The sequence below is a fragment of the Fistularia commersonii genome, chromosome 6 (genome assembly GCF_037954325.1).
Source record: "Fistularia commersonii isolate RoL2024-O1a breed Wild chromosome 6, RoL_Fcom_v1.0, whole genome shotgun sequence".
Lineage (NCBI taxonomy): Eukaryota > Metazoa > Chordata > Actinopteri > Syngnathiformes > Fistulariidae > Fistularia > Fistularia commersonii.
In genome coordinates this window covers 17336171-17362792 of record NC_141289.1, presented here as the reverse complement: position 1 = coordinate 17362792, position 26622 = coordinate 17336171, and the positions used below count along the sequence as shown (strand labels likewise).

The 26622-nt window shown below is 39.2% G+C and overlaps 1 protein-coding gene across 2 annotated transcripts in view; it reads left to right on the top strand.

Annotated features, from left to right (window-relative positions):
• Positions 1-23381, top strand: part of LOC147233543 (inactive dipeptidyl peptidase 10-like) — a 144524-nt gene extending 121143 nt beyond the window's left edge. For both annotated transcript variants that reach the window (XM_086148460.1, XM_086148461.1), the window contains exons 20-27: positions 2446-2574; positions 2693-2758; positions 5737-5791; positions 8813-8912; positions 9459-9517; positions 15155-15227; positions 15981-16054; positions 18629-23381. In XM_086148460.1, coding sequence (XP_086004586.1) covers positions 2446-2574; positions 2693-2758; positions 5737-5791; positions 8813-8912; positions 9459-9517; positions 15155-15227; positions 15981-16054; positions 18629-18760 — 688 coding nt within the window. In that variant the 3' untranslated portion in view covers positions 18761-23381. The remainder of the gene's footprint in view (positions 1-2445; positions 2575-2692; positions 2759-5736; positions 5792-8812; positions 8913-9458; positions 9518-15154; positions 15228-15980; positions 16055-18628) is intronic.
• Positions 23382-26622: the final 3241 nt, after the last annotated feature.

Here is a 26622-nt window from a genome sequence, read left to right as displayed (position 1 = left end):
ATGTAACACAAACCTCCTTTTCTACGTCACCGCGAGAAATCAAATTTGTATTTGTATTCTGATATTAATCTTGTGGTTGGGGATGCAGCCGTTACGGTCGTCGACGGAATCCTTCGACCACGATTTCTCCCCATGACGCAAAGACGGGGATTCCATAAATCAACAAATCGATCCACAGTTTCAATTTTTGCAGCGGGAGATCCCGATATAAACGCTGGAGTCTCGAAAGTTCCTCCAACCCTAGAAGTTTTGATGTTACCGAGTCTTTAAATTGAAGCTGGGCGACGGTCCAGTGTGTTAGCCGCTATCTAACCAACCAAACCATGTATTCTACCTCATTTTGAATTCTTCTTCTGCTTTCCTCTTTTTTCCCCCCATTGATTCTAGTCAGAATCCAGATGTCAATACAGCCCTAAATAATTTTAACGGCCCCCGTCTCTGGATCCTGTACCGTAGTGCGCCTTTAAGCAGAAAGCCACTAACAGTGCAGTCGATGGGGAATTTTAATTCTTGCATTGCACAAGTTACGAGTCTGAGAAGTGTAATGCCTTACTTGAATCTCGTGTGGCATTTATAACCTTTTTTAAGTTCGTAATGTTGGAAGCAGATAAAGAAAAACTCACCGTGCAAACATACACAAAATGCTCTTGGAAGGTTTTGCTTTAATATTCATACTTTGTCATCGGATGTCTGATGCACAAAGTCCTTGTCTCTTGATAAAGATATTCTGCTCTTGATATTCCTTGAAGAAGTTAGTCAATCTGTCATCCACTTAATTATTGACCCTTCACCCTTGGCCTGTCTTGTCCCAGCTTATTTAAAAAAAATTCAATTATTCAACCACCTTAGAAAAGAAAAGCTCCTTCTTTGGATTCTTTGATCAGTTTTAGACCAATATCCAAACTTTGGAAATAGCTGTGACTCCATAATCTACATGTTTTGGAAGAAATTAACAATTTCCGCGTATCAATGTTGATTTAGTGACAGCACGCAGAGCTGAAACAGCACTGATAAATGAATGTATGAATTTCAATTGCCTAAGCATTTCATTTTATATGGATGTCATGAAACTATTGGTAACTTTGGGACAGTTTTGAAATAGTTTTACTTGGTCCTACAATACAAACTTAAAAATGTAGCCTCCGGCACATTTATATCATAAAGATAACTTCTGGAGTGCAACAGAGATCTGTCCTTTGCCCACTGCTTTTCACCTTGTAACCCTGGAGACTTTACTCAGCAAAGTCCTTTCCTGTTCTAAAACTTCTTCTAACCAGATGTGGGTTCAAACTCAACCCCCTTGTCTTTTAACTCACAACTTTTAAAAAAGAGCTTCCCTTTACTTACATTCCTGTTTCGTTTTTATCATCACTTCTCAAATTGTTCCTTTTTTTTTTTAACAAATGTTAAAATAAATGTCATGTTAAAATATACTGTACAGTATATAGTGATCCCTTAAGATGCACATCCAGAAGTATCCGGTGCGTTGTTTTTTTTTTTCCTCTCCAGATCTTTAATGAATTTTCCCTTTTAAAATAGAAAACAAATTAAAATAATTTCAACCCCCTCACTCCCCAAAACTCATAAAATAAGAATATTGAAATAGAAAAGCCCTGAAAAAGAAGGATATTTATAATGTAAGGGACATCAAAAAAGAAAATTCATGTTTATTGTAACTTAGGATGTTGTAATATGAATCCTTACGTCAGAAATAGACTGCGTATGGTGGTGAGCTGTTACGAGGGTGCAAGAGAGCACTGAACGAAAAACACTTACAATGAACTTAACATTACAATAAACTTTTAAATTTTCAATAAAAATCAACTTAAACATAATAAACGTATGATGATTATTACATTCTAATTAACATTTTACACTCAAATTATAGTTTTCTATGGTTTCAATTTTTTTGATTCATTTTCCTCTGAATAACTGTCACTAGATCATTTTTTTTTTTTTTTTTTATTGATCCAGTGAACTTTGCATTTTCTTTTTTTTAATGCGCCGGCCTCATTATTCGAGTTGTTTGAGCTCTCTTGGCATGTACTGCGTGAATTTTAAATTTTCCGTCCCTTGTATTCATATGATGATTTTTTTTTTTTTTTTTTTTTAACTCAAGGACCGCGCTTTGTATCTTCTATATTATATATAATTATATATATATCGCTTTTATATAAAGCGATTTGTATCTTCAAGGTTGTTTTTATTACAATTGAGTCTCTGTCAAGATCAGAAATGTTCATAATTAAGTACATTTTATTGACCTTTCAGCACATTTTCATTGCTCCGGTCAATAAAAAAAATAATAATTAGCATTGATTTAAGCATCCAAACGTCTTAAACCTACACCTCGAACAAATCCGTTTCCTGAAACGTTAAAAGTAAATGGTGTAATGCATTCCGCTGCTCCATCAATAATTGAAGACCCGTCCTTTGTCGGCTCAGCGGCAGCTCTCCGGGTGCCCAGGCGGTTACAGAGGAGTTCAAGCTGGACTGGGACTCGGTTCTGGCAGGATCCGAGCAGGTCATCGTGGCGCGGCTCGACGGCAGGGGTTCGGGGTTCAAAGGTCAAAGGTATATTTCCCTGTATTTTTTCATTGTGACATTTAAATCTCGATAAGAACTTTGATAACCTTCGACACTTTCAGATTCTTTATTATTCCGGTCCTGATGAAAACCTGTCACTTTTCAGAATTTTACAGCAGGTTCACCAGAGGCTCGGCACAGTGGACGTTGAGGACCAGATAAAAGTTCTGGAGTAAGTATTTTCAGTTTGATGAAGGCTGACTGACACGCATTAACGTCATCACAATTCAATACAGTTAAAATGAGATTTTTACTTATTTCTCCTTGAGGAAAGACTTCCTCAAAATGGAATAGACACTTGTTAAATAGTTCTGGGGGTAAAAAAGGGCATAGAAAAAGCCACAAAAGGAGAATTTTACTCTCATTTTATAAGAACCGCATTTTGCTATGGACTGATAACAGCCTGTTATGATTTTTTAACTGATTCAAGGTCCTCCAGTTTAGTCCTGTTCAACGCATGCTATTATTGTCAACAGTCAACTTGTTGCAAAGCCAAACAAAAGATAATGCTGCCTTTTGTAATCATTTGCTAACCTCCCTGTGAGGGAGTGTTTTTATAACAATCAAAATAATCATTCTGAAATGATGTCAAAGTGAATCACTACATGCAGAAGATATATACAGGGCTATTTCACTTTTGTTAATGTCATCACTTTCTCTGCAGGGACTCTGGTAAGAATGGCACTTATTATCCAGACTGATATTATATATTGTATTAATGCTGCTACAGATGAAACCGTTTATCACGTATTGCATAGAAACACATCGCTCTGCCACAGAACTGCACTATATATTCTCTGCAATTTTATGAGAAGCATTTACATATTTCTCAGCAGCTGAAAACAAAGATTCATTCATTGTTGAACATTGTCCCTAACTTGACATTCGGTGACAGCAAAGGAACCGATCGGTCGATGCATTTTATAATCACAGATTCTACAGGAGATGGTTTTAAAGATTCAAATTGCATTCTGTGTTGGTTCTGGTCCCTTACAGAATGTGTAGGCAATAAGATAATTCTTTAACATCAGCAGTTTTATCCTACCCTGTATGGATTCACGCAGGGAGTTGCGCTTTAACCTAGGCAGGCATCAAATGAGATCATAGATATGTAAAAAAGGGAAAATGCTGTTTTCTATAGCTTTGCTATCCACATGTACATTTCCTTCCAAATCCATTTCAAATGTACATGGATATATTGTAGAAAAAAAAAGAGTATCAGATCTGAGCTAACATGATGTAGGATCAGCTGGTGATCTACAAAAAGGCCCTCCATTGTCACATTAAACGTACAGCACGACGACTGCAAAAACACAGTTAGGTATTCAGCGTCTTGCTCAACGGCACTTCGGCAGGCTAGGAAGGAGCACCGAAATCGAACCCGGATTGTTCGGTTCCAAGGACGACGACTTCTACCGCCGAGACGTACGCCGACGGGAAAGACAGGAGCTAAAATAAAACACTGACAAATTGCTGCCACTTGAGAAAACAATCATTTGGGGGGGAAAAAAAAAAAGCTGATATGCACTTGTCAGGGAAAGCTGGCAGACAGAGCAAGGGGACGAGGTTCGGTATGTTATTTCGCAAGTGACCCATTTTTTTGTCCAGACATCATCAATGCGTGATGATGGGGCATTTAAAAGAGTTTTCACTTTGCAATGTGAAAATGTGAAAAAATGGGGATCCATCATTTGTTGCTCTAAATCAAGGGTGTCCAAACTTCCTTTTAAAGAGGGCCAGATGTGATTATGTGAATATTCCTGAGGACAAATTGTCCCATTGATTTATTCATTTTTTTTAATTCTTTTTTTCTTTTTTTTTTAATAATTCAAAGTTTTTTTTTTTTATTATTTTCATCGTCGCAATAACAGGTCGAATCTTTCAAATGGCAATGTAACAATATCTCAAACAATCAACAAATTGATAAAACAATGCTACCTTTCTGTCACATCTATCATGGAAAAATAAGGAATAAAGTAATTTTCAGACTTTAAGCCGCTACTTTTTTCACACGCTTTGAAAACCGCAGCTTAAATATTGATGTGTCTAATTTATGGCCAAAACATTTACCCTCGCCACATCGGACCCGTGAAATTACAGTGCAATTCTGCAGCGGTTTGATTCCAACACTGATGAAGACGACTTTAACAATTTAGTGCGCAAGACGAAAGATGGAAGGATGGGTGGATGGATTTTTTTTTTCTTTTGTACTTTTTCATCAGCCTTGTTACAGGCAGTGTTTGGGGAAAAAATATTCCAGTACATATTTGTGCATGTATGGATTTAATTAAAAGTGAAAAAAATGGATGAAAAATTGAATTGTGTAAATGTCTCACTTTACAGCTTGACAGGTTGTAGACAAGTGCAGCATATATATATATATATTTACACACACACACGTTTTTTTTTTTTTTTTAATTTAACTGGTTCAGTTAATATTCAAATGCGCTCAGTAGTCTGGAAAATGCGGTAGCTTAAATATCCGTGAAGTTAATAGAGTTTAGTTGAAGTATTTTCTAAGTTTAAAAGACATTACAACAAGAAGTTGTTTATATTACAGCTAAAGGTAGATTAAGACCAGCAGATATACCTTGCCGCAAACCTTATTCAAAAGGCTAATACAACAAATCTGATCGTAAATATTTTGTCTTTTTGGCTTTTCGCTGTTAATGGTGATGGATGTTGCCATTCAAAACTCTCTGAATTTTGGAAAGAAACGGGTAAATACTAATGAGAAGGCCGATACTGAGTTCTGGATTGCATCACCCAGGCCAGGTCTGGTTCATTTATTCTCTGTGACATTCCTAACTGGCTGCCTAAAATCTGACTGCGGGCCATGATTGGTCCCCCAGACCAGTTTTTTTTGGACACGCCTGTTCCAAACCACTTCATGGTCCAGCTACGCTGTAGATTCCCTGCGGCAACTTCCATGCTTGTCTAAACAAGGCTCTTATGACTAGCCTGCATTGCTTGGCTTAGCCACATGAAATCACATTAGTCACTCTCAAGCTCCTCTTCTTGACTTTGTCAGCGTGTGACATTCTGGGCGTGAGTCATTTCTGGTGTGAACTGAAATGAAAGGGACGGGTTTTTCTGATACGAAAGATAAAAAACGGTTTGAATTCTCCCTGTCTTAACTGTGTCTTGCAGGTACCTGTTGAAGCTGCCCTTCATCGATCAAGCCCGCGTCGGACTGTTTGGAGAGGTTTGTCTGCCGGATAGGGAATGACCTTTAAATTTTACCTGAATAAACATGTACTATGGGACCGCATAACTCTGAATTACTCAAGACTGGACAGCCGGGCATTGAAAAGTCATTACCGGGCGCGCGATCGTTTGTGAGACCATGAGCATGAATTTTTAATACTCCGACAACAATATCAATTCAAAGGGAGTTTTGTTTTTCTCATGTTGCGGTTGGTTGAAGAAACTGGAAAAGCATTTAGTCATCTCCTGTAAAACAGACATAGGGATTATTTAAGTATCTCGTTCCGTGCTCTCTTATGCGTCACAACTGGCCTGGATTCCATTTATTCAAGTTTTCAAAACTGTCTTTTTTTTTTTTTTTTTTTTTTCTAAGCACTTCAAGTTGAAAGGTTGATGACTCAAGGCCCGATAACGTCGCGTTTCCCCTTCGTTTGTGTATTTCTGTCGATGCCTGTAATTATTCCAGCCTGTTCTTGGGGCTTCCGATGAGAGAAATCACTCCGATTAGCCGGTCAGCTTCTAACAATCAGTCGATAAAAAGAAGTGAATAAAGCAGCAAAATCATCGGTTTCTTCATTAGAAGCGCATCCATCAGAGGGTGCTATTGTTGTGGTCCTCAAATGCTGATTTTATACACACACACTCACACACACACACACACACATCAAATCACATATTATTCTCAGTCCTTCTAACCCACTGCTCGCACAATGACATTCATTCTGCCTCACTTGGACATTGTCCTCATACACGGAGATATTTTTGGAGGCATCGAGAGGCACCGAAAATATGACAGCCATTAAAAACAATATGGAACTTCTCCGCAGCAGATCCTGACACTGGATAATATTCAAGCACGTTTCAAGTTTTAGATGTAGCTTGAAATGTATTCAAAATGCAACAGAGCAACAGTAACATGCTACATCACTGATAATTAGGAAATACCATCTGTGGACTCTAGGACTGCATCATAAACCCTTCTGTTTTCCGCTGAGAACCACTTGTGATGACAAGGAAGTACTCTTGGGGATGTATTCTGGGAAATAAAACTAAACTCTTTAAAAACAAGCCTAGATGAACAGGATGTAAATTATGCGGCATTCGTAGCTTTTTTTAAATTCCAACTAATTGCTTGCAATCATCTTGTGACCTCCCTCGTGCCAGTTGACAATCAGCTGAAGTGATTGCGGGTCGTTCAAGGTCGGCGTTTGGGTCGAGACACGGGTGAAACAAGCCAACCAGTGACGTCAGGGGAGGCAGGAGAGGCCGTGCCTCACTTGCCAATTTTGGAAAGAAAAAAAATTGTCATGAAAGAAAGATTTAAACGGTTATTTTTAACAGTGATTTGCACGATAACTGTATTTTTCATTTAACTTCACCGGTATTAGAATGTTTTTTTTTTATTCCAAATGGCTGGATTTTTCTCATTTATTGTTCAAAAACTGAGAAGGGACTTGCGGTGACGCAGCGGACTGTTGAGCCTCAACATAGACTGCGCAATGATGGCTGACTGCTGGCATATTCAGCAGAAGTGTTTAAATATTGAAACACTTTTATGCCGTATGAACTACGTTTCCAATGTACAGTGTTTTATTCGGTCAACAACTGTAGTTCCCTGTGCTGAGCGATCATGAAACGGCTGCAAAGAGCCACTAAGTGAGGCACGCGGTTCGCCTGCCTCATGGTAGTCATGAATCTCAATGCGCCAAACGTCACTGAATCCAACGGCTGAAACGATGTCACGAACCCGTCCCCTTTGCCTCTTTGTGCTTACATTGACGTGTTCAATGCCAGTCAGTATTTCAATCGTATGTCGCGAAATGCAATGCAATATTCCATCGAAGGGAAAACCCGATAAACACTTATATCCCATCTGCTATAGAGGCGAGTAAATATATACGCATCCATAACTGGCTTGGAAGATATTCTGAGCATAAGTGGTGCTTCTCTGGAACAATCATTTCAACAAGCGGTGAAGCTGCTCTGTGGCCAGAGCACAAAGAAGGAGAAAATGCTCGACTTGATGCAGATCAATCGTATTTAAAGCTTTATAAACAAGTGAATGAAGTTGAAGATCAATTCTAAATGACACCTGTAGCCGGTGCAGTGTGTTTAGCTGCGGGTTGATCGATCACTTTTGATTTAGCTAAGACTCCGGCTGTAAAGTTTAAGGGAATCCAATAAAGAGGATTTTTCTCTGGTGTTAACAGCTCGCGATAAAAGTGTTCATTGCAGGTGAGAACGATGTTAAATTTTGACTTGACTAGCAGTTTTTATCAAGTGGGTCTCTGACTGATGCTCCTCTCCGCCAATCAGATCTATAATCAGATCAATATCCACCTCGGAGGGGAAAAGAAGTGTAGTTAGAAGCCTTCTGCAAAGTTGCAAGCGGACAAAAATAGCCACACATTTAATGAACGTATACAGTCACTTACGAAAATGTTTTTGTCCTCCCGTTTAACAATTTTTTGATCCGTATTTGCCATATTGTTTCTCAGGTCATTTGTTTTACTTCTTGGTATTTTCAGATTTTTTTTTTGGTTTGTTTTTATCGCTGTTGTTAGTGGAACTCATATCATTCTTTAGCTATTATTCGGGTAGTTTAGTGCTTTTAGCCAATTTCTCAATGATTGCTCTTTTTGGAATTTTTAGGTTTTTCTGAAAGTCTATCGCAAGATATTTCAAAATACCTTTTTTTTTAATATTAATTTTGTTTGACTTTTTTGGTTTCGGCTCACCGATCGGGAGCTAATTTATTTCTATCTCTTTATCTGTAATAGGTCGTATCCATTAAGCTCGGAAAATGTATTCACAGATTCTGCGAGTTATACCGTTTTCCTCCGTGAAAACCACGTCTTCCGTGCATTTGAATTTTTATATATTTTTCCATTCCTTAATACATGTATGGAGGGCATCTCTGAGATCTAGGAGGTATCTGTGGGCATATTTATAGATAATCCTTTGGGAATCTCCGCGAAAGGAAACCATTTTCATGCAGCTCAATCTTCCCCCCCTCCAGGACTACGGCGGCTACCTCGCCTTGATGGTGTTGAAATCGACAGAGAAGCTGATCAGATGCGCCGCCGCTCAGGCGCCCATCATCGACTGGAGCATGTATGGTGAGCCAGATTAAAATTCCCCCTCCTTTTGTCCGCCACGCAAGGCCATAGAATTATTCATCGCTCCTGCCGCCGGAGTGCTGACTTTCGCGAGCCACCATTTCCTAGTTTTTATAACTTTTTCTTAATCCTACATGGGTTTTTTTTTTTTTTTCTATATGTATTGTCGGGGTAATGCGACTTTAATTACCCTCAAGCTAGGCGGTGGGGAATTTGAGCGTATTGAGTTGTAGGATGAAGAGCTTTCTTTATATGACGTCCACAGTAGAGCCGAGGAGCTGCTGCAGGATGTGTCATCCCGGTTCAATACATTGGAGTGTTTCCATTAAGCCTCGGCCCCTGTGTTTCAGGCGGTGGCAAAGAATTATAGGTTTTACCGTTTTTGATTCACTAAATGCCCCTTTAAAACGCAGGGTTCGTGTGTTTGTAGATTTGTCTCTCTACCGCCGCCAACTTTATTTGCGAATGGCACACTAAAGAATAATGTCTGCCATCTGTCAAGCAAAGTACCGAAAAACCTCACTTGTGCTCCCCTCTCCCCTCCAGCCTCAGCCTTTTCAGAGAGATACTTCGGCTCACCGTCGACTGAGGAGAGCAAATATCAAGTGAGCGGCTTCAACACACTCATCTGTCTCGGGCCTCGCTTTTAAAAAAAAAAAAAAAAAACGGTCTCAAATCATATTTTTGCAGCGGGCCAGGTGTCCGTGTCTCTCTCATGTGTCCAGAGACAGTCTGTGCAGTCTCTCTTTTCCTTACGCAGGAAAAAGAAAAGCCACATCTCATGTTGCATGCTAGTGAGCTGCGATAGAATTCAGTCAAAATGTTTAAAAAACAAAGCAAAACAACTACTGAACCAACAAATGCTAACATCACAACCACTACAAATGAATAAAAATGTAAAAAAATATAGCAGGATAGACAATTATCAAATAAAAAGCCAATAAAATAACATCAAAAAACTGATAATATATCCAATAATTACTACTATTGCGACTACTAGTGGTCACAGTGACATACTAACCCAAGATAAACAAACAATAATAATATCAATGATAATAATACTGATTTGTAATCGAGTATAACTCTTCTGGGGGCTTAACATATAAGGCTACAACGAATTAAGAAAAATAAATAATCAAATTAAAAGAGGCATGTGAGAGAGAGATTAAAAAAAAACTTCATGTCTATCCGAGCTCATTTGTGCAACTGTGAATATCAAGGCCACGTATAAATACACCTGCATGTGTAATTACATTCACAAACATAACCGCGCCCGCGTAGCTCCATTCATTTATATCCAAGTAATTGCGTATCGACACACACATTTGCACACACACACACACACACACACGCACGCAACAACCCTCTTGACAGCACTGCAGCGCTCGCTCACATCAAAGACTTTCAATAAACACTCTGCTCGCTCCATATCAAATTATGGTGCAGCCGTGACTCCCCCAGGAAGCAGGACGGCTTTTATTCTTTACAGTCGACAAGTAAAGATCTCTTGGAAGGAAACCTGATTCCCAAATGTGGGATAATTATGAGATGAATTGCATTGTCAGGCTTCTTGTTTTTTTTTTTTCTTCAAAACAGAAATACAGCAAAACTAAATAAGAGAATCACGCTTGCAAAACACAAATCGGAGGTGTCTTATTATCGTCACAAACAACTCAGACACTGAAATAATGCTCTTTTTCTTGACTTATTTTTTTTGATAATTATAGTGATACTTTTCAGGCAATTTCACCAATCATTTTCTGATCCTCATGAAACAAAGATGTTTCTTATATTTGTTTTTTATTGTTTTTTGTTTTTTTTTCTCCATGACATTGTCATTTTGTGCATCAGGAAAGCACAATGTTGAGAAGGAAATATACAAATTAAGCATCTTCTTTATTGAGAAGTTTATCTATTTATTGACATCAACCGAGACAGCGTTTAGTATTTAAAGGTTGGTGATACGATTCCAGGCTCCCCCCTGTCTGCGTGCTAAGTGTCCTTGGGCAAAAAAACGAACCCTAAACGGTGCCAATGGCCCAGTTAACGCCTTGCATGGCAGCTCTGGCATCAATCGTGTGTGTGTGTGTGCGTGTGTGTGCGTGTATGGGTGTGTGTGTGTGTGTGTGTGAATGGGTAAATGCAATCTTGTGTAAAGCGCCTCGACAGCAGTGGAGACTAAAATCACTTGCAGAAAAAAAAAAAAAAAAAAAACATCTCCTTTCCAACTAATGTCATGAGATAAAACCAAATGAAAAATCTATATTATTTGAACTGATTTTATCCCACATTTTTCACCCAAAGGTCGAATTTGCATCCGGGCAGGGACAACTCAAGCAACAACGATCCGGTATTTTTTTTTTAACTGGCCGGCACCGCGGATCCGGCCCTGCATGCACAAAACAGTTTGATTAATGTTTCACGTGTAAAATATTCAATCAATGTGTTACGTGTGAATGATCGTCGGACAGCCGGTCGGACGCCGGCTTCCTGGTGGGAGCAGGCTGTGAGGTGGGCTGACTGGAATTCCAAGTCAGTGTCTATTAGAGTGAAAAGGTTACCATGTGGCTGAGTTGTGTTATTAACTACATTTTCTTACCGCCGTTCCCTTCAGGGGTCGCCACAGCCAATCATCTCCCCCCCCCATCAAACCCTATTCTCTGCATCCTCTTCTCTCACAGCGACTAACTCCACTTTCTCTTGCCTTCCACTCTTTAAATTTGCTCTTTGGAGGCCTTTTTTGAGCCACGGCACATATTTTACATTCGAAAAAAATCACACGGCACACCACCAAATAAAAATGTCAAAAACATTTTTGAACGAGTTAGAATGAAACCGTAGTCTCAATTTACTTGGTGTGAAATCTAATATATCTAATATCAATAGATTTGTCAAGTTGCGATGCAAATTTCCCACTGCTGTGCAACTTTTCCGGAACACTTTTTTTGCAATGTCCGAAGACATGTCATCAATATGTCTGAAAATTGTATTATTTGAGAGAACTCTGGCTACTTCTTTATCAACGCCAGAGCCGAGCATTTCTTCTACAATGATTTTGCCGGCAGGTAGTATTAATGTTTTGCTACGGTGTGTGGCTGTTTGGATTTAGAGATGAGTCCACCAACTTTGCAGCAAGCTTTCACTGCTTTCTCACTCGTCTTGGTAGTTTTCAACAATGCTGCCTGTTTGTTTACGCAGATACAAGTACTTTTTATTTTAAAAATGTATCCCGCAAAGCGTCACTAATCACTCCGATACACAGATGCACAGATTAATTCACTACCCGTTGCCATCAAATGGGCGCGCTGCTCACATAGACATAGGAAGACACATTATCTGCGTTGGATAAATCATTTTCGGACCGATCAAGTGAAAGCGGGCATTTTTCCACGGCACACCCGATGATCTCTCACGGCACACTAATGTCCCGCGGCACAGCGGTTGGGAAACACTGGTCTAGACCTCCTGCCCGGCTATCCCTTCCCTGAAAATCTCCAAAACATCTCAGTCTCGCTTGATCTCCAGAATATCCAGCACGTGCTCCTTCCCGATCCTATCCATCCCCCTCGCTCACGAAGAGAACCTCAACATCTTCGTCTCTACTACCTTCACCTCCCGTCTTTTCCTCGGCGCCTCTTTCTCAAAACCGAACAATATGGCCTGTCTCGCTGCCTACACGTTTCATTTCATCCTGGCTGATCGTCTTTACTCGCACATTAACCCCGACGCTTTTCTCCACCTGTTCCAGCCTGCTTACCACCTTCCACACGACATGACGCCGTAGCATTTTTAGAAGCGGATTATTTGGTTCGGGCTCAATTTAGGCTGTTATTTTAGCTCGATTCTAGGAGGAACTTGCTAGCACGTGTGTACTGTTTTTTTTTTCCGTAAAATTACAAAAAAGACCGCCATGACTCGATCCACGAGGCGGGATCCACTCGATATTGACATATTTGAGAAGCTTAAATTACTTCTATCAATCCAACGATGACAAATGAAAACACTTTGGCATTACTGTGGGGCTAATTGAGCCATTTCCTGACTGAGTATTTTCATTTTTATCTTATTTATATTTTGATGACAGAAATTGAGTGCTTGTCTCAGTTACTTTGGCCTGACATTGATCCACTTACTGAATTTATCATCCATCACAGCAAACCCCCGCGTTGCGAAAAAGTGGTTAATCCAACATTTGTGGAATTACCGTCTCTGACCGTCTCTTCTTTCACCTTCTCCGCAGCGCACCGCGTATCATTGTAACGTCAGCTCCTGTCGTTTTCATGAGTTTGACAAACCATCCCAGACGTGGAGGCATTTCGAAGCCTCCAGGCAACCTGTTTGTTTTGGTTGATGACAAAGAGAAATGCAAAAAAATAAACAGAGGATTTGATATGCATTAAACCCGATGCTCTTTATGTAATATATCCAGTTAAAATGTCATAGAGATCAACAGTTGCTTAGACAAGTTGCTGGAAATTTAAATCCATTTTACTTCCCATATTCATCAATTGAATATGCAATGTTTTGACTATTTTCTTCTCGTGAAATCTACGCTTCCCTGCAAGATAGAGGTCGCATGGCTCTCAAAATCAGGCCAATGCACACATCTTAAAAAACAAACCAAAAAAAAAAAAAAATCTCGTTTCGGATCACTTCACAAACAAAACCGCTTTGCTCCAGTGAGAAAAAGAAACAATTGTGTCCACGAGCAGGTTTGGCGACACTCCAGACTGTGTCCTGTGCAACCATTGGCTGAAAAAGCAAAAAAACATACAAACATGAAAAATAGTCATCTGCCAGAGGTGGAGGCAAAAAATACACTGTTGTCCTCAAAGTGAAGGTCACGGTTAAAGTGCTTTTTCCTCCTAAGTGGGTTGCCCATATCTGGGCCGTAGTTATTTCGGTGACTCTCCCGGCAGGAGGGGGGTCCGCTCTCAAATCCGGAGAAGGGAGATGCGCCTGGATCTGATCAGACAATAATCGGCGGGACATCAATCGCCTCTTCTGAGGACCGAGACAGACAGACGCAAAGAAATGGGTTATGAAATAGCTGCGATGACACAGTGTCGGCTTATTGATGCGTGGTGACGGACAGAAGCCGCGGAAATTTTGCCGGATCGAAACCCCAGCGGGGGAGAGTCTGAGCGAGGACGGAGGATAAGAACCCCTGTAATGGAGAGGCTTCCATCCACAATCCCCTGGAAGAGAAATTCAAATGCAATCTGGATATTGTTTTAAAGGAAAATGCATTTAAAAGAAACAAAAACAAGATAAGAATCCGTGTTATGAGCTTCATGGTGTTTTTCTCCCTCACAAATGTGTATTTTCATCTCCACTCCGTCTGCTCCACACCCTGAAGGGCTAAGCCACTTTCAAAATGTCCCTCAATGACCTTTTCAAGACCTATTTTCTGCTCACCCAGCCGTATTAGAGTTTCTAAAATCACTCTAGGAAATAGTATTCACAGTCTGGTGTAGTAGTAATGAAAAGTACATTTACCTCATGCATACATTAGTTTAAAGGAGTATTTTGCCGTGCTTTGTTTCATCCAAAACTGAAAAAATTGACATTAAAGCTGATATTCGAGGTACAATTGTAAATAATTAACTCATAAATTGCCAAATATGCCATCGCTAATAAAAGAAAACGACATTGTTTCGGATGATATTGGACTGTTATAAGTTGTTTTTCCCCTCCGAAAAAGATCAGTGATACTTTAAAAACGTCGATAAAAAGCGGGCGTAACTACTGATAGCAAGTTTTCTGTCTATTGATTTTCCTGTCGCGAGCAGAAGGAATGATTTTGATTGTAATCTGCGGAAAAATAATGACAAATAGCGATGCATTCGAGAGGCGTGGTCCGAAACCGCCGATAAAAAGTTTGTTGACTATAGGACAGATTACGTGGCCTCTAAAATCCCTTCGTAGAATCCAAAATGACCCCGAAAATGTCTAAGTCACTGGAAGAAAATGGGTAAATGATACATTTTTGAGAAATTGAAACAAGGTTAAACAGCACTTATTCAATCGGTACGCCAAACGTTCGTTTTCTTGTTATTAATCGCCTTATTCATTTAGATTGTTTGGTAATATAGAACACAAGAGTTACTCTGGACACAAATGATATTTTGCAAAAAAAAAAAAAAAAAAGGATCATGTTCAATTATTCAATCTATTTCTGTAATTCTCTATCCTGGTACCTTAGCTTCGGACTTTCCTAATGTGTCTTTCTGTGGGTCTAGACATCCAAGGTCCTTCCAAACCTGAAGGGTCTGCAAGGAGGAACCCTGTTTCTGGCCCATGGGACTGCTGACGGTAAGCCGGTGTCTTTTTGTAAACCCTTGTTTTTCGCGGGGGGTTACGTTCCAAAAAGAACCCATGATAGGCAAAACCCGTGAAAACCTTTATTTTTTTTAACAATTATTATACAATCAAATACTCTATTATACATTGCTGCTGTCGTCCTTATGTTTTTTTCTTCCTTCTTTACGGAACGAATGGAAGATTCATTAATTCCGTAATGCCGACCTACAGCCGCATAGCTTTTACCTTCCCTTAGCATGTCCAGAAGTTTAACTTTATCTGCGATAGATAGCATCTTCCGCTGCCTTTTGGGCCCTGCCGCAGGTGCTTTTGTCGGTCCAGAGCGTTTTGTCAACAATATGGGTTTTAGAGAAACTCGAAATTGCAAGAGAATTTGCACGTACGTCATGTGAATTTGGCAAGCCGTTTTACGTACGTGTACATATTAAACCGCAATGTTATCGACGCACAGGTAGAGAAGAAGCGGAGTGACTTTTTAGCCAATCAGAACGCAGAACACAATGCACGATGCAAATCCGTGAAGTAGCGAAACCGTGAAAAGTAAACCGCGTTATGGCGAGGGATCACTGTAAAGCATCGCAGCTGGCGGTATCGTGTCAAATTCAGAGGTTTTGTCCTTGAAATGTGTCTTCCATGCAAACTCTTAAGACTTGACCCCGATGAGTTGCTGAGCTTTTTATTCTTGGGTGAATTTTTAATTAACTTCACACTTTGTAATTGCACGGCTCGCCTTTTTCTCCTCAGCAAATGTTCACTTTCAGCACTCGGCAGAACTCATCAAGCACCTAATAAAGATCGGCGCCAATTATACCATGCAGGTAAATATTCTCTCAGTTTTTAATCGTATTGGTCATAAATAAAAGCTTATTTTACAGAAATCGAGATTACGATATCCCAAGGACCCATTGATTCGCTGTCTATCAATACAGTTGACGTTCTCTGGAAAGAGAAAAAATTAAATGTATTATTTTCCATCATATCTTGTCTTACCATCGTGCATTTCACCACCTAATATGAATATTTGTCCAAAAATTGCAGAGAAATTCATCCGATTGTATTTTGAAATAAATGCTTTTTGAATTCTTAATGAATGAATTCTACACCTGACAGTCAATCAATGCATTACAGCTTGTTTGTCACAAGTTTAACACCTAAAACCTTGCAACACAATGGATAGATGAATAATTAAACACAGTAAAACCCAAAAATGTCAAACACAATGTATAATGTATTGCAGAAGTTGCTGTTGCTAAATCTTATCACGTTGCTAGCATTTACAGCGAAAAGATGGTTGCTGGCGGGGCATTTCCAGCGCGGCATTTTTGCAATTTTGCGATTCAGGTCAGCGTCGTAGACACTGTCATTTTTTTTTCTGTATATATACGGACACATGAACTGTCATGTGGCTTTTGGGTTTTAACAAAAAAAAAAAAATGCAACCCGTGAGCATGCTAACGCAGAGGACTCCAACTAGCTAACAATCACATAGCAGGAACGACTTCAGGCTAACATTAGCATACAAGTATTGCAGAAATAACATTAGTTCCCTGGGACCGTTTCTATTAAGTCTTTATTTTGTTGAGCTGAAACAGGCACTAATCTTTTAACTATATTTGTATTTGACAATACGGAAAAAAGTACACTGTACTTGTCTTCACTCAAAGATACTTTGCATGTAAAATTCCTTTTTTACATTTTTCATAACACTATATCGGCCTTCAATTCTCTCCAGATTCACAATCTTGATAGAAAAAAAAATTGGGACTGTATGAATATTAACCACCCCTTTGATCACCTAATTTCCATTTCGTAGACACAGAATTCAAGCCACCGGCTGGCGATATTATACGCTCTTACGTTCCGCACCGGTTGTTGTCGGAAATGTAACTTCATGCATATTTTGCCTTCATTTCACCAAACCTCTGTTTAGTCCCATTTAAAATCTAGTGGTCTGTAGACATCGGTGGGCGTAGAGACGCTTGATGGTATTATGGCGTCTTCCTGACAGATTCACTACGTGTCCTTGCGCGCCACCGGAACGTGTAGGTAGATATCGGTCCCTTATACCAGACTGTCTTGTAATCAGCGAGGCGGCGGTATCAGACACGACAGGGAAAAGGCAGCGTGATTCTTGGGGGGGGAAGGAACACGCGGGGAAAAACGCTGCAACGTTTGACATGTGAGGCAAAGACTAAGTGGCAACAGAGGAGGTGTGTGGGGATGATTGGACACAGGTGGAAACTGTCTGAGAAAATCAGGTAATCACACAGAGGCTCCGGGGAGACGGAGAGGTCAGCGGCGAGGATCAGGGGTTAGAAAACAAGAGGATGCACATGGAGACTCGGCTACGCCGCCGCTCTTCATTCCCACTTCCTGTTTGTCGTTCGCTTTCAACTGCATTTAAAAGATGTTCCATTATCTCCTCTCTCTTTTTCCATCTTGTTGTCTGCATGAGAAAAGATTTTCACCGTCTTTAAAAGGGGAGTAAATGAGCAGAGAGCATCTTTTTTTTTTTTTTTTCCGAATATGAATGAGGCTTGAAATGGAAATGTTTTTATTTTATTTATTTTTTTCATGCTAGCTGTTCATGCTACATATCCAGTCTGCAGACCGGAATCGATTAACCAAATTAACCAAATGGCTTATTGAATCCAGAATCAAAAATTGTTGTCTGGAAATATGATTTCATTGATAAAAGTTTCCTTTCACTGGAGTTTCTATGCTTATCAACAAACTCAACAATCGTGGCTCAATAATGAGGCGTCTCATTCAAGGACACTTCAAAAATATGAAGGATCTGTTTGGCCGTAGTCATCCGCTTTTTGGATTCTCTGTCGCAACATGACTTTTCTAACAATGTTAAAGGATTTATGAAAATGTCGCTTTTCAAGGATTCAGTAAAGGAATAAAACAGACAGTGGATATTTGATATCTCACTCTTCGATAATTGCGTGACGTGTCGGTAAAGTTTTCGACAGACACGTGCCGTGTAGCCATTTTAACCAATTTATCTGTTTCTTTTTTTTTTTTTTTTTTTTTTTTTATGTATAACTTTAGCTGAAGGCTGATTTTCCTCTTTGATCTCGAATCAGTTTCTCTTTCCTGCAGCTCATGGCACGATTCAGCCGGCGCAGAGTCACAGCGTAATTGAGGGTTATTTTCCTTTGCTTGCAGAAGAGTTGATGTCTTGGAGATAATGGCACGTGGCTGACAAAACAGATATCCTGGCAGAATTTTAAAAATGAAACAGATCTTCGAATTAGCCAAAAAAAAAAAAAAAACATTTCCCATCTTGTGAGACAAAGCTGTCATTTTGTGCCGCTGCATTGAGATTCATTAATTGTGTTTTGTGTTGTGGATTTTTCTTTTGTTTGTTTGCTCTTTTGCGTCAGATCTACCCGGATGAAGGACACTTCCTGTCTGCGCGCAGCCGGATTCAACTGACTCATTCTTTAATGGGTTATTTTAGAGGATGTCTGTTTGATGCGTCGTCATTACTCGACCAACAAGCGGATGACGACTGAAGGCGATATTTCTGTCCTCTTTTGTGTGTGTGTGTCTTTGTATGTGTGTGTGTGTGTGAGTGCGATTGAGTGTGTGTGTGTGTGCGCCACTGGTAATGTGAGTGTGAGCCAGGGTGTGGTTTTATACCTGTAGCACAATATTTGATGAACAAAAAAGCTTCTTCATAACATATTGGACTAGTTTTTATTGTTGTTTGTTTTGTATTTTGTTTTTTTTTTGCTTTTTGTGTGTGTTTGGATCAAGCAGCCAGTTTTTTTTTTTTTTTTTTTCAGTTATCACGGTGAACACTTTGGTTATGGAAACTCCAAGCAGCAAAGCGAGGCAAAGAATGTAACCGAGGCCTGTCAAAATATGACATGTGCTGGAGAAGAAGAGAAATCCATCTTTTTGTGACTCAACATCAACAAAACATACATGTATAAACACGATATTCACACATCATGAGCTCATTCCTACTATTAGGGTTAATACTACATTACAAGTGATAAAACAATACCAAAATGTGGACTAATGCAAAGATCCTGCAGCAGAAAACCGTATTATAATATAATGTAAAATAATATATGATAATTCAGCTATTTTTGTTTCAGGCACATCATTGAAAAATATAATTTTTGAAGAAATACAAATGGAAGATAAACCGTTTTAAAGATCCCATTAAATGCGGAAACATTCTCCCAATTTCATTTGTTTGTGTGGCAAATAAGCACTAGTCTAATGGAGAATCCCCTCCAAATTTTTGTCTTTTTAATACCTGCTGTTTCAAACTGTCTAAAAAGAGAGGTGACTTGTCATCCACTCGGTGGCATTTGCCAATTAAATTGGTTTATGGGGGTTTAATGTTCCTCCCCCAAGACTATAAATACTGGCAGTGACCTGGATGTGCTGGACTGAGACTAGACGGCAGAATTGTGTTGTCGCTGCGCTCTCTCTCTCTCTGACCAACTGCATATTCAGCGGGGAAAAGGCCGGGCAGGGAATAACTCACAATCATCATTATTGGCTGCTGTAAATGTTGATCAATATCCACAACAAGTCTCTCTCTAACTTTGTGTTTCTACCGCAGACTTCGGATATTATGGAGACGCACGGAGACAAATATATAGATTTAATCCCGCTCAGCCTTCGGGCCTAAAAGATGCGTTCCGTCCGAGCGCATCGCTATTTCGAATATCGTTTTCCTAATCGTTTATCGTTTTATCTTAACTACAGGCGGAAAGGACCCATGACTTGATTTTCCCTTTTCTGACAAAACAAAACTCACCGGAACCGGAATAACGTGTCTTTTCCAAAACATTCACTGACACGATATGTACCTGTAACTTTCGGTTCAGTGTCGAATCTAAAATTCTCACATCTCTCTTTGCACGGCGGCGCTGGTGGTGATCTTTTATTGCTCAGTTAAAGGAAATATGAAAGTTGATAGGGCGAAGAGAGTCAGTAAAGCATTATGAGCCTGTCAAAATAACGCCAGCAACACGTTGGAAGATCTTTTTGCATGTGCAACATGTCGGCAGGTCCAGCAGATTTATATAAAGTGAAAAAAACTAAATTTCAAAGTGGATAAGGGAATCAGTGCAGAAAATGATGAGTCAATGAGTTCTACCTATTTTCATTTTCTCCTCTAAAATGTATCAACCCCCTAAGACCACAGCTTGTGTTTTGAATGTATTTTTAGCATGTCTTAGCTATTTAGCATCAGGTGGACAGCGAAATCAAATCATGACTGTACTTCATTGTTATCCGGGATGTTGTGAGAAAGACTGATTTCTGGTGATGTAAGTGCAAATATCCTCTAGTGTGAGTTGGTTATTTGACAGGGATGTAACATGTATGTCATATTTCATATGTAAACCATAGAATAAGATGTGATTTTTTTTTTTTTTTTGTATTTCACCCATGTTTATATCAGTGGTCACCTTGTTTTGGCACTGACTGCTGGTAAAAAACAGACGGTACGATGGTCTGTACATATGACGGCAAGTCGAAGTTAATTATTTTTACTGTGTAGAGAAGTCAAGTTGCTAAAGTCAAGTGTGTAAATCCTGAACAAAAATGAGTTTGTCTGAGGTAAATGCTTTCAATGTTTTATAATGGGATGAAACAGTTGATGGGCAGCAATTGTTATTCGCAGCCCCTGATCGGATTAATCCCGCGAGGACCGTGTTGATTATATCTTGTGTATGTCGAAATACTGCACAAAATGTATTCGCAAAAAGAAACGCTAATGATTATAAAACTTATCCTCATTGACATTGACAAAAGTTTGTTGAGTCTGTCTGCAGACGTGTCCCGAGGCCACAGAAACCTCTCCACTTTCAAATTGATATAGATGAATTTTCACGCAACTGCCTCAGAAGGTCCCGCAGTGCCCTCACTTTGGAAACTATCTAGTCCCACCACTTTTAACAATCATCTCCTTTTTTTTTTTTTTTTAATCCAAAAAAGTGAATATCCTGCTGACGTACCTTGATAAAGATAAAAAACATTCATCCCCCAAGAAGTGCAGTAACAACCTTAAAGTTTCCACCGCCAGACAAAACGTTTTTTTAATTTGCATCAAACAGACAGGGAGGATTTTCAAATCACCAAACTCTTTAATTTGTTTTTGTTTGTGTTTTAATCTCTATATTTAAATTTGGAAAAGTGCCAGCTCGGATCTGCTCACAAATCTGACGAATTACAAAATGCAAAGTATGAACAGTGTATGAAATGTGAAGCCGCCTACATTGGCGCCTTTAGATGCCACACAAGCTGTTGTTTATGAAGTTTACGAGGTTTCTGATTTACAGGCCGACGATTTCCTTGTCAGTATTTTCTCTGACTTTAAAATAGGTTTGTCCGGATAGGCGATGCGGTTACCATCCATTAGCTGAACTCAGAATCACAGCCCAGAGATGGCTGACCGGACACTGAGACGCCTCTACCGCTCTTTTGTTGACAATTGGAAATTTAAGCTACTTTTTACAAGAATTCTCCAAACATTTGTTGTTTTTTTTTTGTTTTTTGATTCAAATCTTTTTCACCCAATCTGAGGACACGGATCTTTGAGGTTCAAATGTATCTCTGAGGGTCTCGTGAGACACATCAAGGACATTTTTATTATTTTATGCTGCATCCTCAAACACTTTTTATTCTTACATTTGTTATATCATCCTGATAAAAAATTATATCGTTAAATATTCTAAGGAAAGAAATTTGCTCCTGTGTCATTCCGTTAGAACAATCTTAAACCTCAGTGATAAAAAAGAAAAAGTCAGCGATTCAACAAGGTGTCTTTTATATCATCTGAAAAAGTTAGTTTAGTTTAAACCTGACTTTTTATTTTCATTTATTTTTTATTCATATATAAATGACTGTGACTCAAGGTGTTTATGTGTTTGTTCGGCATACAGTATCAGATTTATTTATTTGTTTGTTTATGTATTTATTTATTTATTTATTTATTTATTCAATTAGTCATTTCACAACTTATTTGATTTTTTTTTTTCTTTTTGTCTGAATTACTCTTATTGGCAGAGAACAAAACAGTGAAACTACAGAACCGAAACAATTTAATGAGATTTTTCATGAATAACAAATGACGACGCATTACATTACTCTGACCTTTTTAGAATAACGCTCTTTTACATTTTCTTTACGCAAAGTATAATGGAATAACAAATCTACTGCTCTGACATGGCGATAAATAAGCCCATTGTGAGGGAGTTGATGTTAAATTGTGTGTGTGAGTGTACGTGTGCGTGTTATTTGATGTTTTAATAATATTATTTTCAAAGAAGCTAACGAAAATATTTATCTCTACTGGTTGCCTGAATGGTCATGGAGTTTATTGTTTTGTAAATACTTCAGAACAACAAATCAAAAATGTAATTTCACGGAAAATACTTTTTATAAATTTGGTACTACTCATTTCATGCCTCTGTTTCCAGGTCAATAAAATCAAGTGCAATTGCTTTTTACTTTGTTTTAACAGCTGCTTAATACTAATTTCTGCGGATCGAAGACGAGGAAAAAAATCTCTCAAGGCGACTGTTTTTCATAATGCATTTAACGAAAAAAGAAGAAACCCGAAGTGTGACGGCAGCGCTGAGGCTGAGAGTGCGAGAGTGACTCAGATGGTCATCGCCGGCTGCTCACAAGTGCCATTAATCACATGATGGATTGTTTTAGCCTTTAGACGAGAGGAGCCGATTCAGTGTCGCAACATCCGAACCGATACGAGGTCAAAAACACAAGAAAAAGCAGCCCAAAAAAATGGATTGCACCTCTGAAGTTACAAGTGTGTGACTTATGGTGAGGACGGCAATTGGTTGCCATGCCGACAGTTTTGGTATCCATAGATACGGCTACTCTCATAATCAATTTAAAGTTGAAACATGGAGCTCCCCGCATCTCGGCGGAGCAGCAGCTGCCGTCGTCCGCCTCAATCTCTGCTTTCAGATTCCAGTGCCACAGTGTATCCGATTTTTTTCACAAGCATCGTGTGAAGTCGTCGTTCGTCTCTCTTCGGGTTTGTACTGTGAGGTCTGTTCTTCAGGGGAACCGTTGTGGGTGAATTCAGCTTGCTGTAAGGTTTTCCCCATTTTAATATTAAAGAGCAAAAGAACAAAAAAGAAATGTTCCGACCCCTTTCTTTTTTGTCAACTTCTCGCCGCCGACACTTTGAATCCATGCCTTTCTTGTGAGTTTTTCTATCGTGTTTCAGAAACGCAACAGAATCCACGGGTTTGTCACGCCGATGTGGACCGACATAGAGGAACGGATGTTGAATTCGCTTATCGATGGCCTCAAAAGGCGAACGAATGACCGAACGGACGAGCGGCCGTCACGAGAGAAAACAAAACCTGAACTGACAAGAAGTCTTATCGTGTCACGCAGTGATTCAAACAAACAGGAGAGAGAGCGTGAGGGCACGCCAGCAACAGCTGAGACCTGGAGACGGAGGGGAGGCAGGGTGACGGAAGTCCCCCCGATCTCTCTATTTCAATCTTTTTCTCCGCCTGGATCAGCGAAGATATGTGCTACATTGTTTGACGCTCTCCATCGATGCGTCAGGTCGGTAAACATATATATTCCTTCACCGGCTGTCGTGCAAGCGAGGTCAGGGGGGAGATGGGGGGGGGGGGGGGGGGGGGGGGGGGTTGCCAATTCCCCAGCTGACACGAGGTTGAGAGGTGAGGTTTAACCCGGGCCCGTCGTCAGTCGATAGCAAGGCAACATCCAGGGAAAAACATTTAGTCACTCTTTCTCTCACAGCAGTGGAGGTCCTGGTCCAGGAAGTCAAAATCAATTAGCATTTAATATATATATATATATATGTATATATATACATATGTATATTCATATTTTTCATTAAAGTAATTTATATATCTATTTTTTGACTATATGTATTATGAATATACAGTATATAGATCTACTTTTTTTCATTATTTTTATAAAATTAATTTATACATATATATATATATATATACACGCACACACACACACACATATATATATATAAAAAATTTTTTGACTATATATAAATACATATATACATTTTCCTATTTTTCATTAAAATAATTTATATATTTATTGGCCATTTATATTTTGAATATTTATAAATATACACATTTTTCATTTTTTTAAATTAAATTAATTTATATATATATATACACACAAAAACTCACACACACACAAAAATTATATACATATATATATCTGCCCGCGACCCTGAGTGCAGGATAAGCAGCATAAGATGTCCGGATGGCTGTACATACATGTATGTACACACATATCATGTTTATCACGTGGTCTTGCGAGTGACGTTCACTATGTGTTTAGAAAAAAAGCACCTATAAAAAGATAAAACCCATTTCAGTTTGATGTCACCCTGGGAAAAGGTCAGGATTCAAGATGAGGACCTCATCTACTCAAACATCAAATTCAAGGCCTTTTCAAGCACTCCTCTGGTCCAATTTCCCAATATCCACTCCCCTAACGTGATATAGTTATAGCCATGGCTTTATTACTATCATTATGACAAATTGAAGTCTTTTTATTTTTGGATCAGAGAATTGTGACCCTTCAGAGTTACAGTTCAACCACTGTTGAATATTCAATATCTGAAAAACAGCAGCAAAACTGAATTATTTACATTCAAGCAGCATCGAACACTCCGTGCGATCCATCATCCTGTCATTTTTCTTCTTCAATCGACGGCGGGGTTTTCCTTTTCGTCGGGGCAGCAACCTCGCCTACACTTCGGTTCGTTTCCCAAAATCCACATGTTGTCGTTGCCATGTTTCCCATTTTCTTCTAGGTCGCTGTCTCCATTTGAGAAGCGTGATTAATAACGAATCTAAACATCAATAAGAATAAGAATAAGAATAAGAATAAGAATAAGAATAAGAATAAGAATAAGAATAAGAACAACTTCATTTATCCCGAAGGAAATTGTTGTGCCAGAGTTACAAGAAAAACATAACAATAATATATAATAGTAGAAAATTGTATAAACAGAAAAAAATAAAATAAAAAAAAAAATTAAAAAAAAGGGAGAAAAAGAAATTCAAATAAACTATAAAGTGTCTTAAGTAACAGGTGAAGACTATTAAGTGTCTTAAGGTGTCTTAAGGTGTCTTAAGTACCAAGTGAAAGATAAGGAGTGCACAAGAGTATGGAAAAATATTGAACATGAAGCTTTAATAAAATGTGAAGCTGTTATGAAATGTGAACGTATCTAAATAGAATTGAAAGTGAAAGTGAAAGTGAAAGTGAAAATGAAAGAGAAAGCGACTGCCAAGGTGTGTTGACAAGCATGTTCTGATTGGCAGCAGAACCAAAACATTGTTAAACTCAAGGTGATGACTCCATTCCTGATTCTCTCATGCCCCAAGCTCTTAGTAAAACAGAGTCTTAATTTGATGCGCTCAGGTAGATTCCAACCGTGGTGTGTTTGCAGACGCCCTCATGCCGGGCCCGCGGGCCTCCAGTCCACCGCACTCATCTTGATGGCAATCTGTCCCGATCAGATTAATATTAGAGCCTCAATGTTTCATCCTAACGCTCCCATTAGGTGAGATTTAGTGGGTCTGCATGCAGAGAGTCGGCAATGGGAGACCTCTTACTGTCCTCACTAGGATCTAAAACTTAGCGTGCCAACATGATGCCACGGCATAATGAAACAGGGAAGGAAAACATTTATCTTTTTTCCCCGTCCTCCCTGACCTTTATAAATCCCCTGTCCGCAGCGCCTAGACTCTGCTCAAATGGAGCCCTAATTACATCAAACCAATTACAGAGCCAATATTAGGGTCTCATGGAGTGATGGAGGGAGGAAGAGCTCCGGCAGCACCTTCCGAGGCTTTTCACCCGCCTCACATTTTCATTCTGTACCGAATGAACATATGAAACGGTAAACACGTCTGCAAAATCTATAAAAGGAGGCGAAGGAGCGGCTCCTTTTTATTCGGGAAATGAATCACATCATGGCAGTTTTAGAGCATTTCTGTTCATTTTTCATAACAGACAGATATTGTATATCCGTATTCAATTATTGATCGGCTGATTCCCCATTCGAGGGGATCAAAAAAAAGGCAGCATCCGATATTTCAAAATAAACTGTCAAATTTCAGTGAAGCCCCCGGTGGTTGGACTCAGAACCGCATGTAGGGAGTCTCCTAACCATCAAATATGTATTTTCTATCAACAGTTTATCCTTTGCACATTTATTGTAAAACCTTTGAGTCTAAGAAAATATGAAATGGTAAACTGTCTGATATTGATCATAGATAAATATGGTCTATTACTTCAGGAGTGTGTGGAGTAGGACAAGGAGAAAGGAAGAGGTGAAGGTGATATTTTGCAACGCTTACTT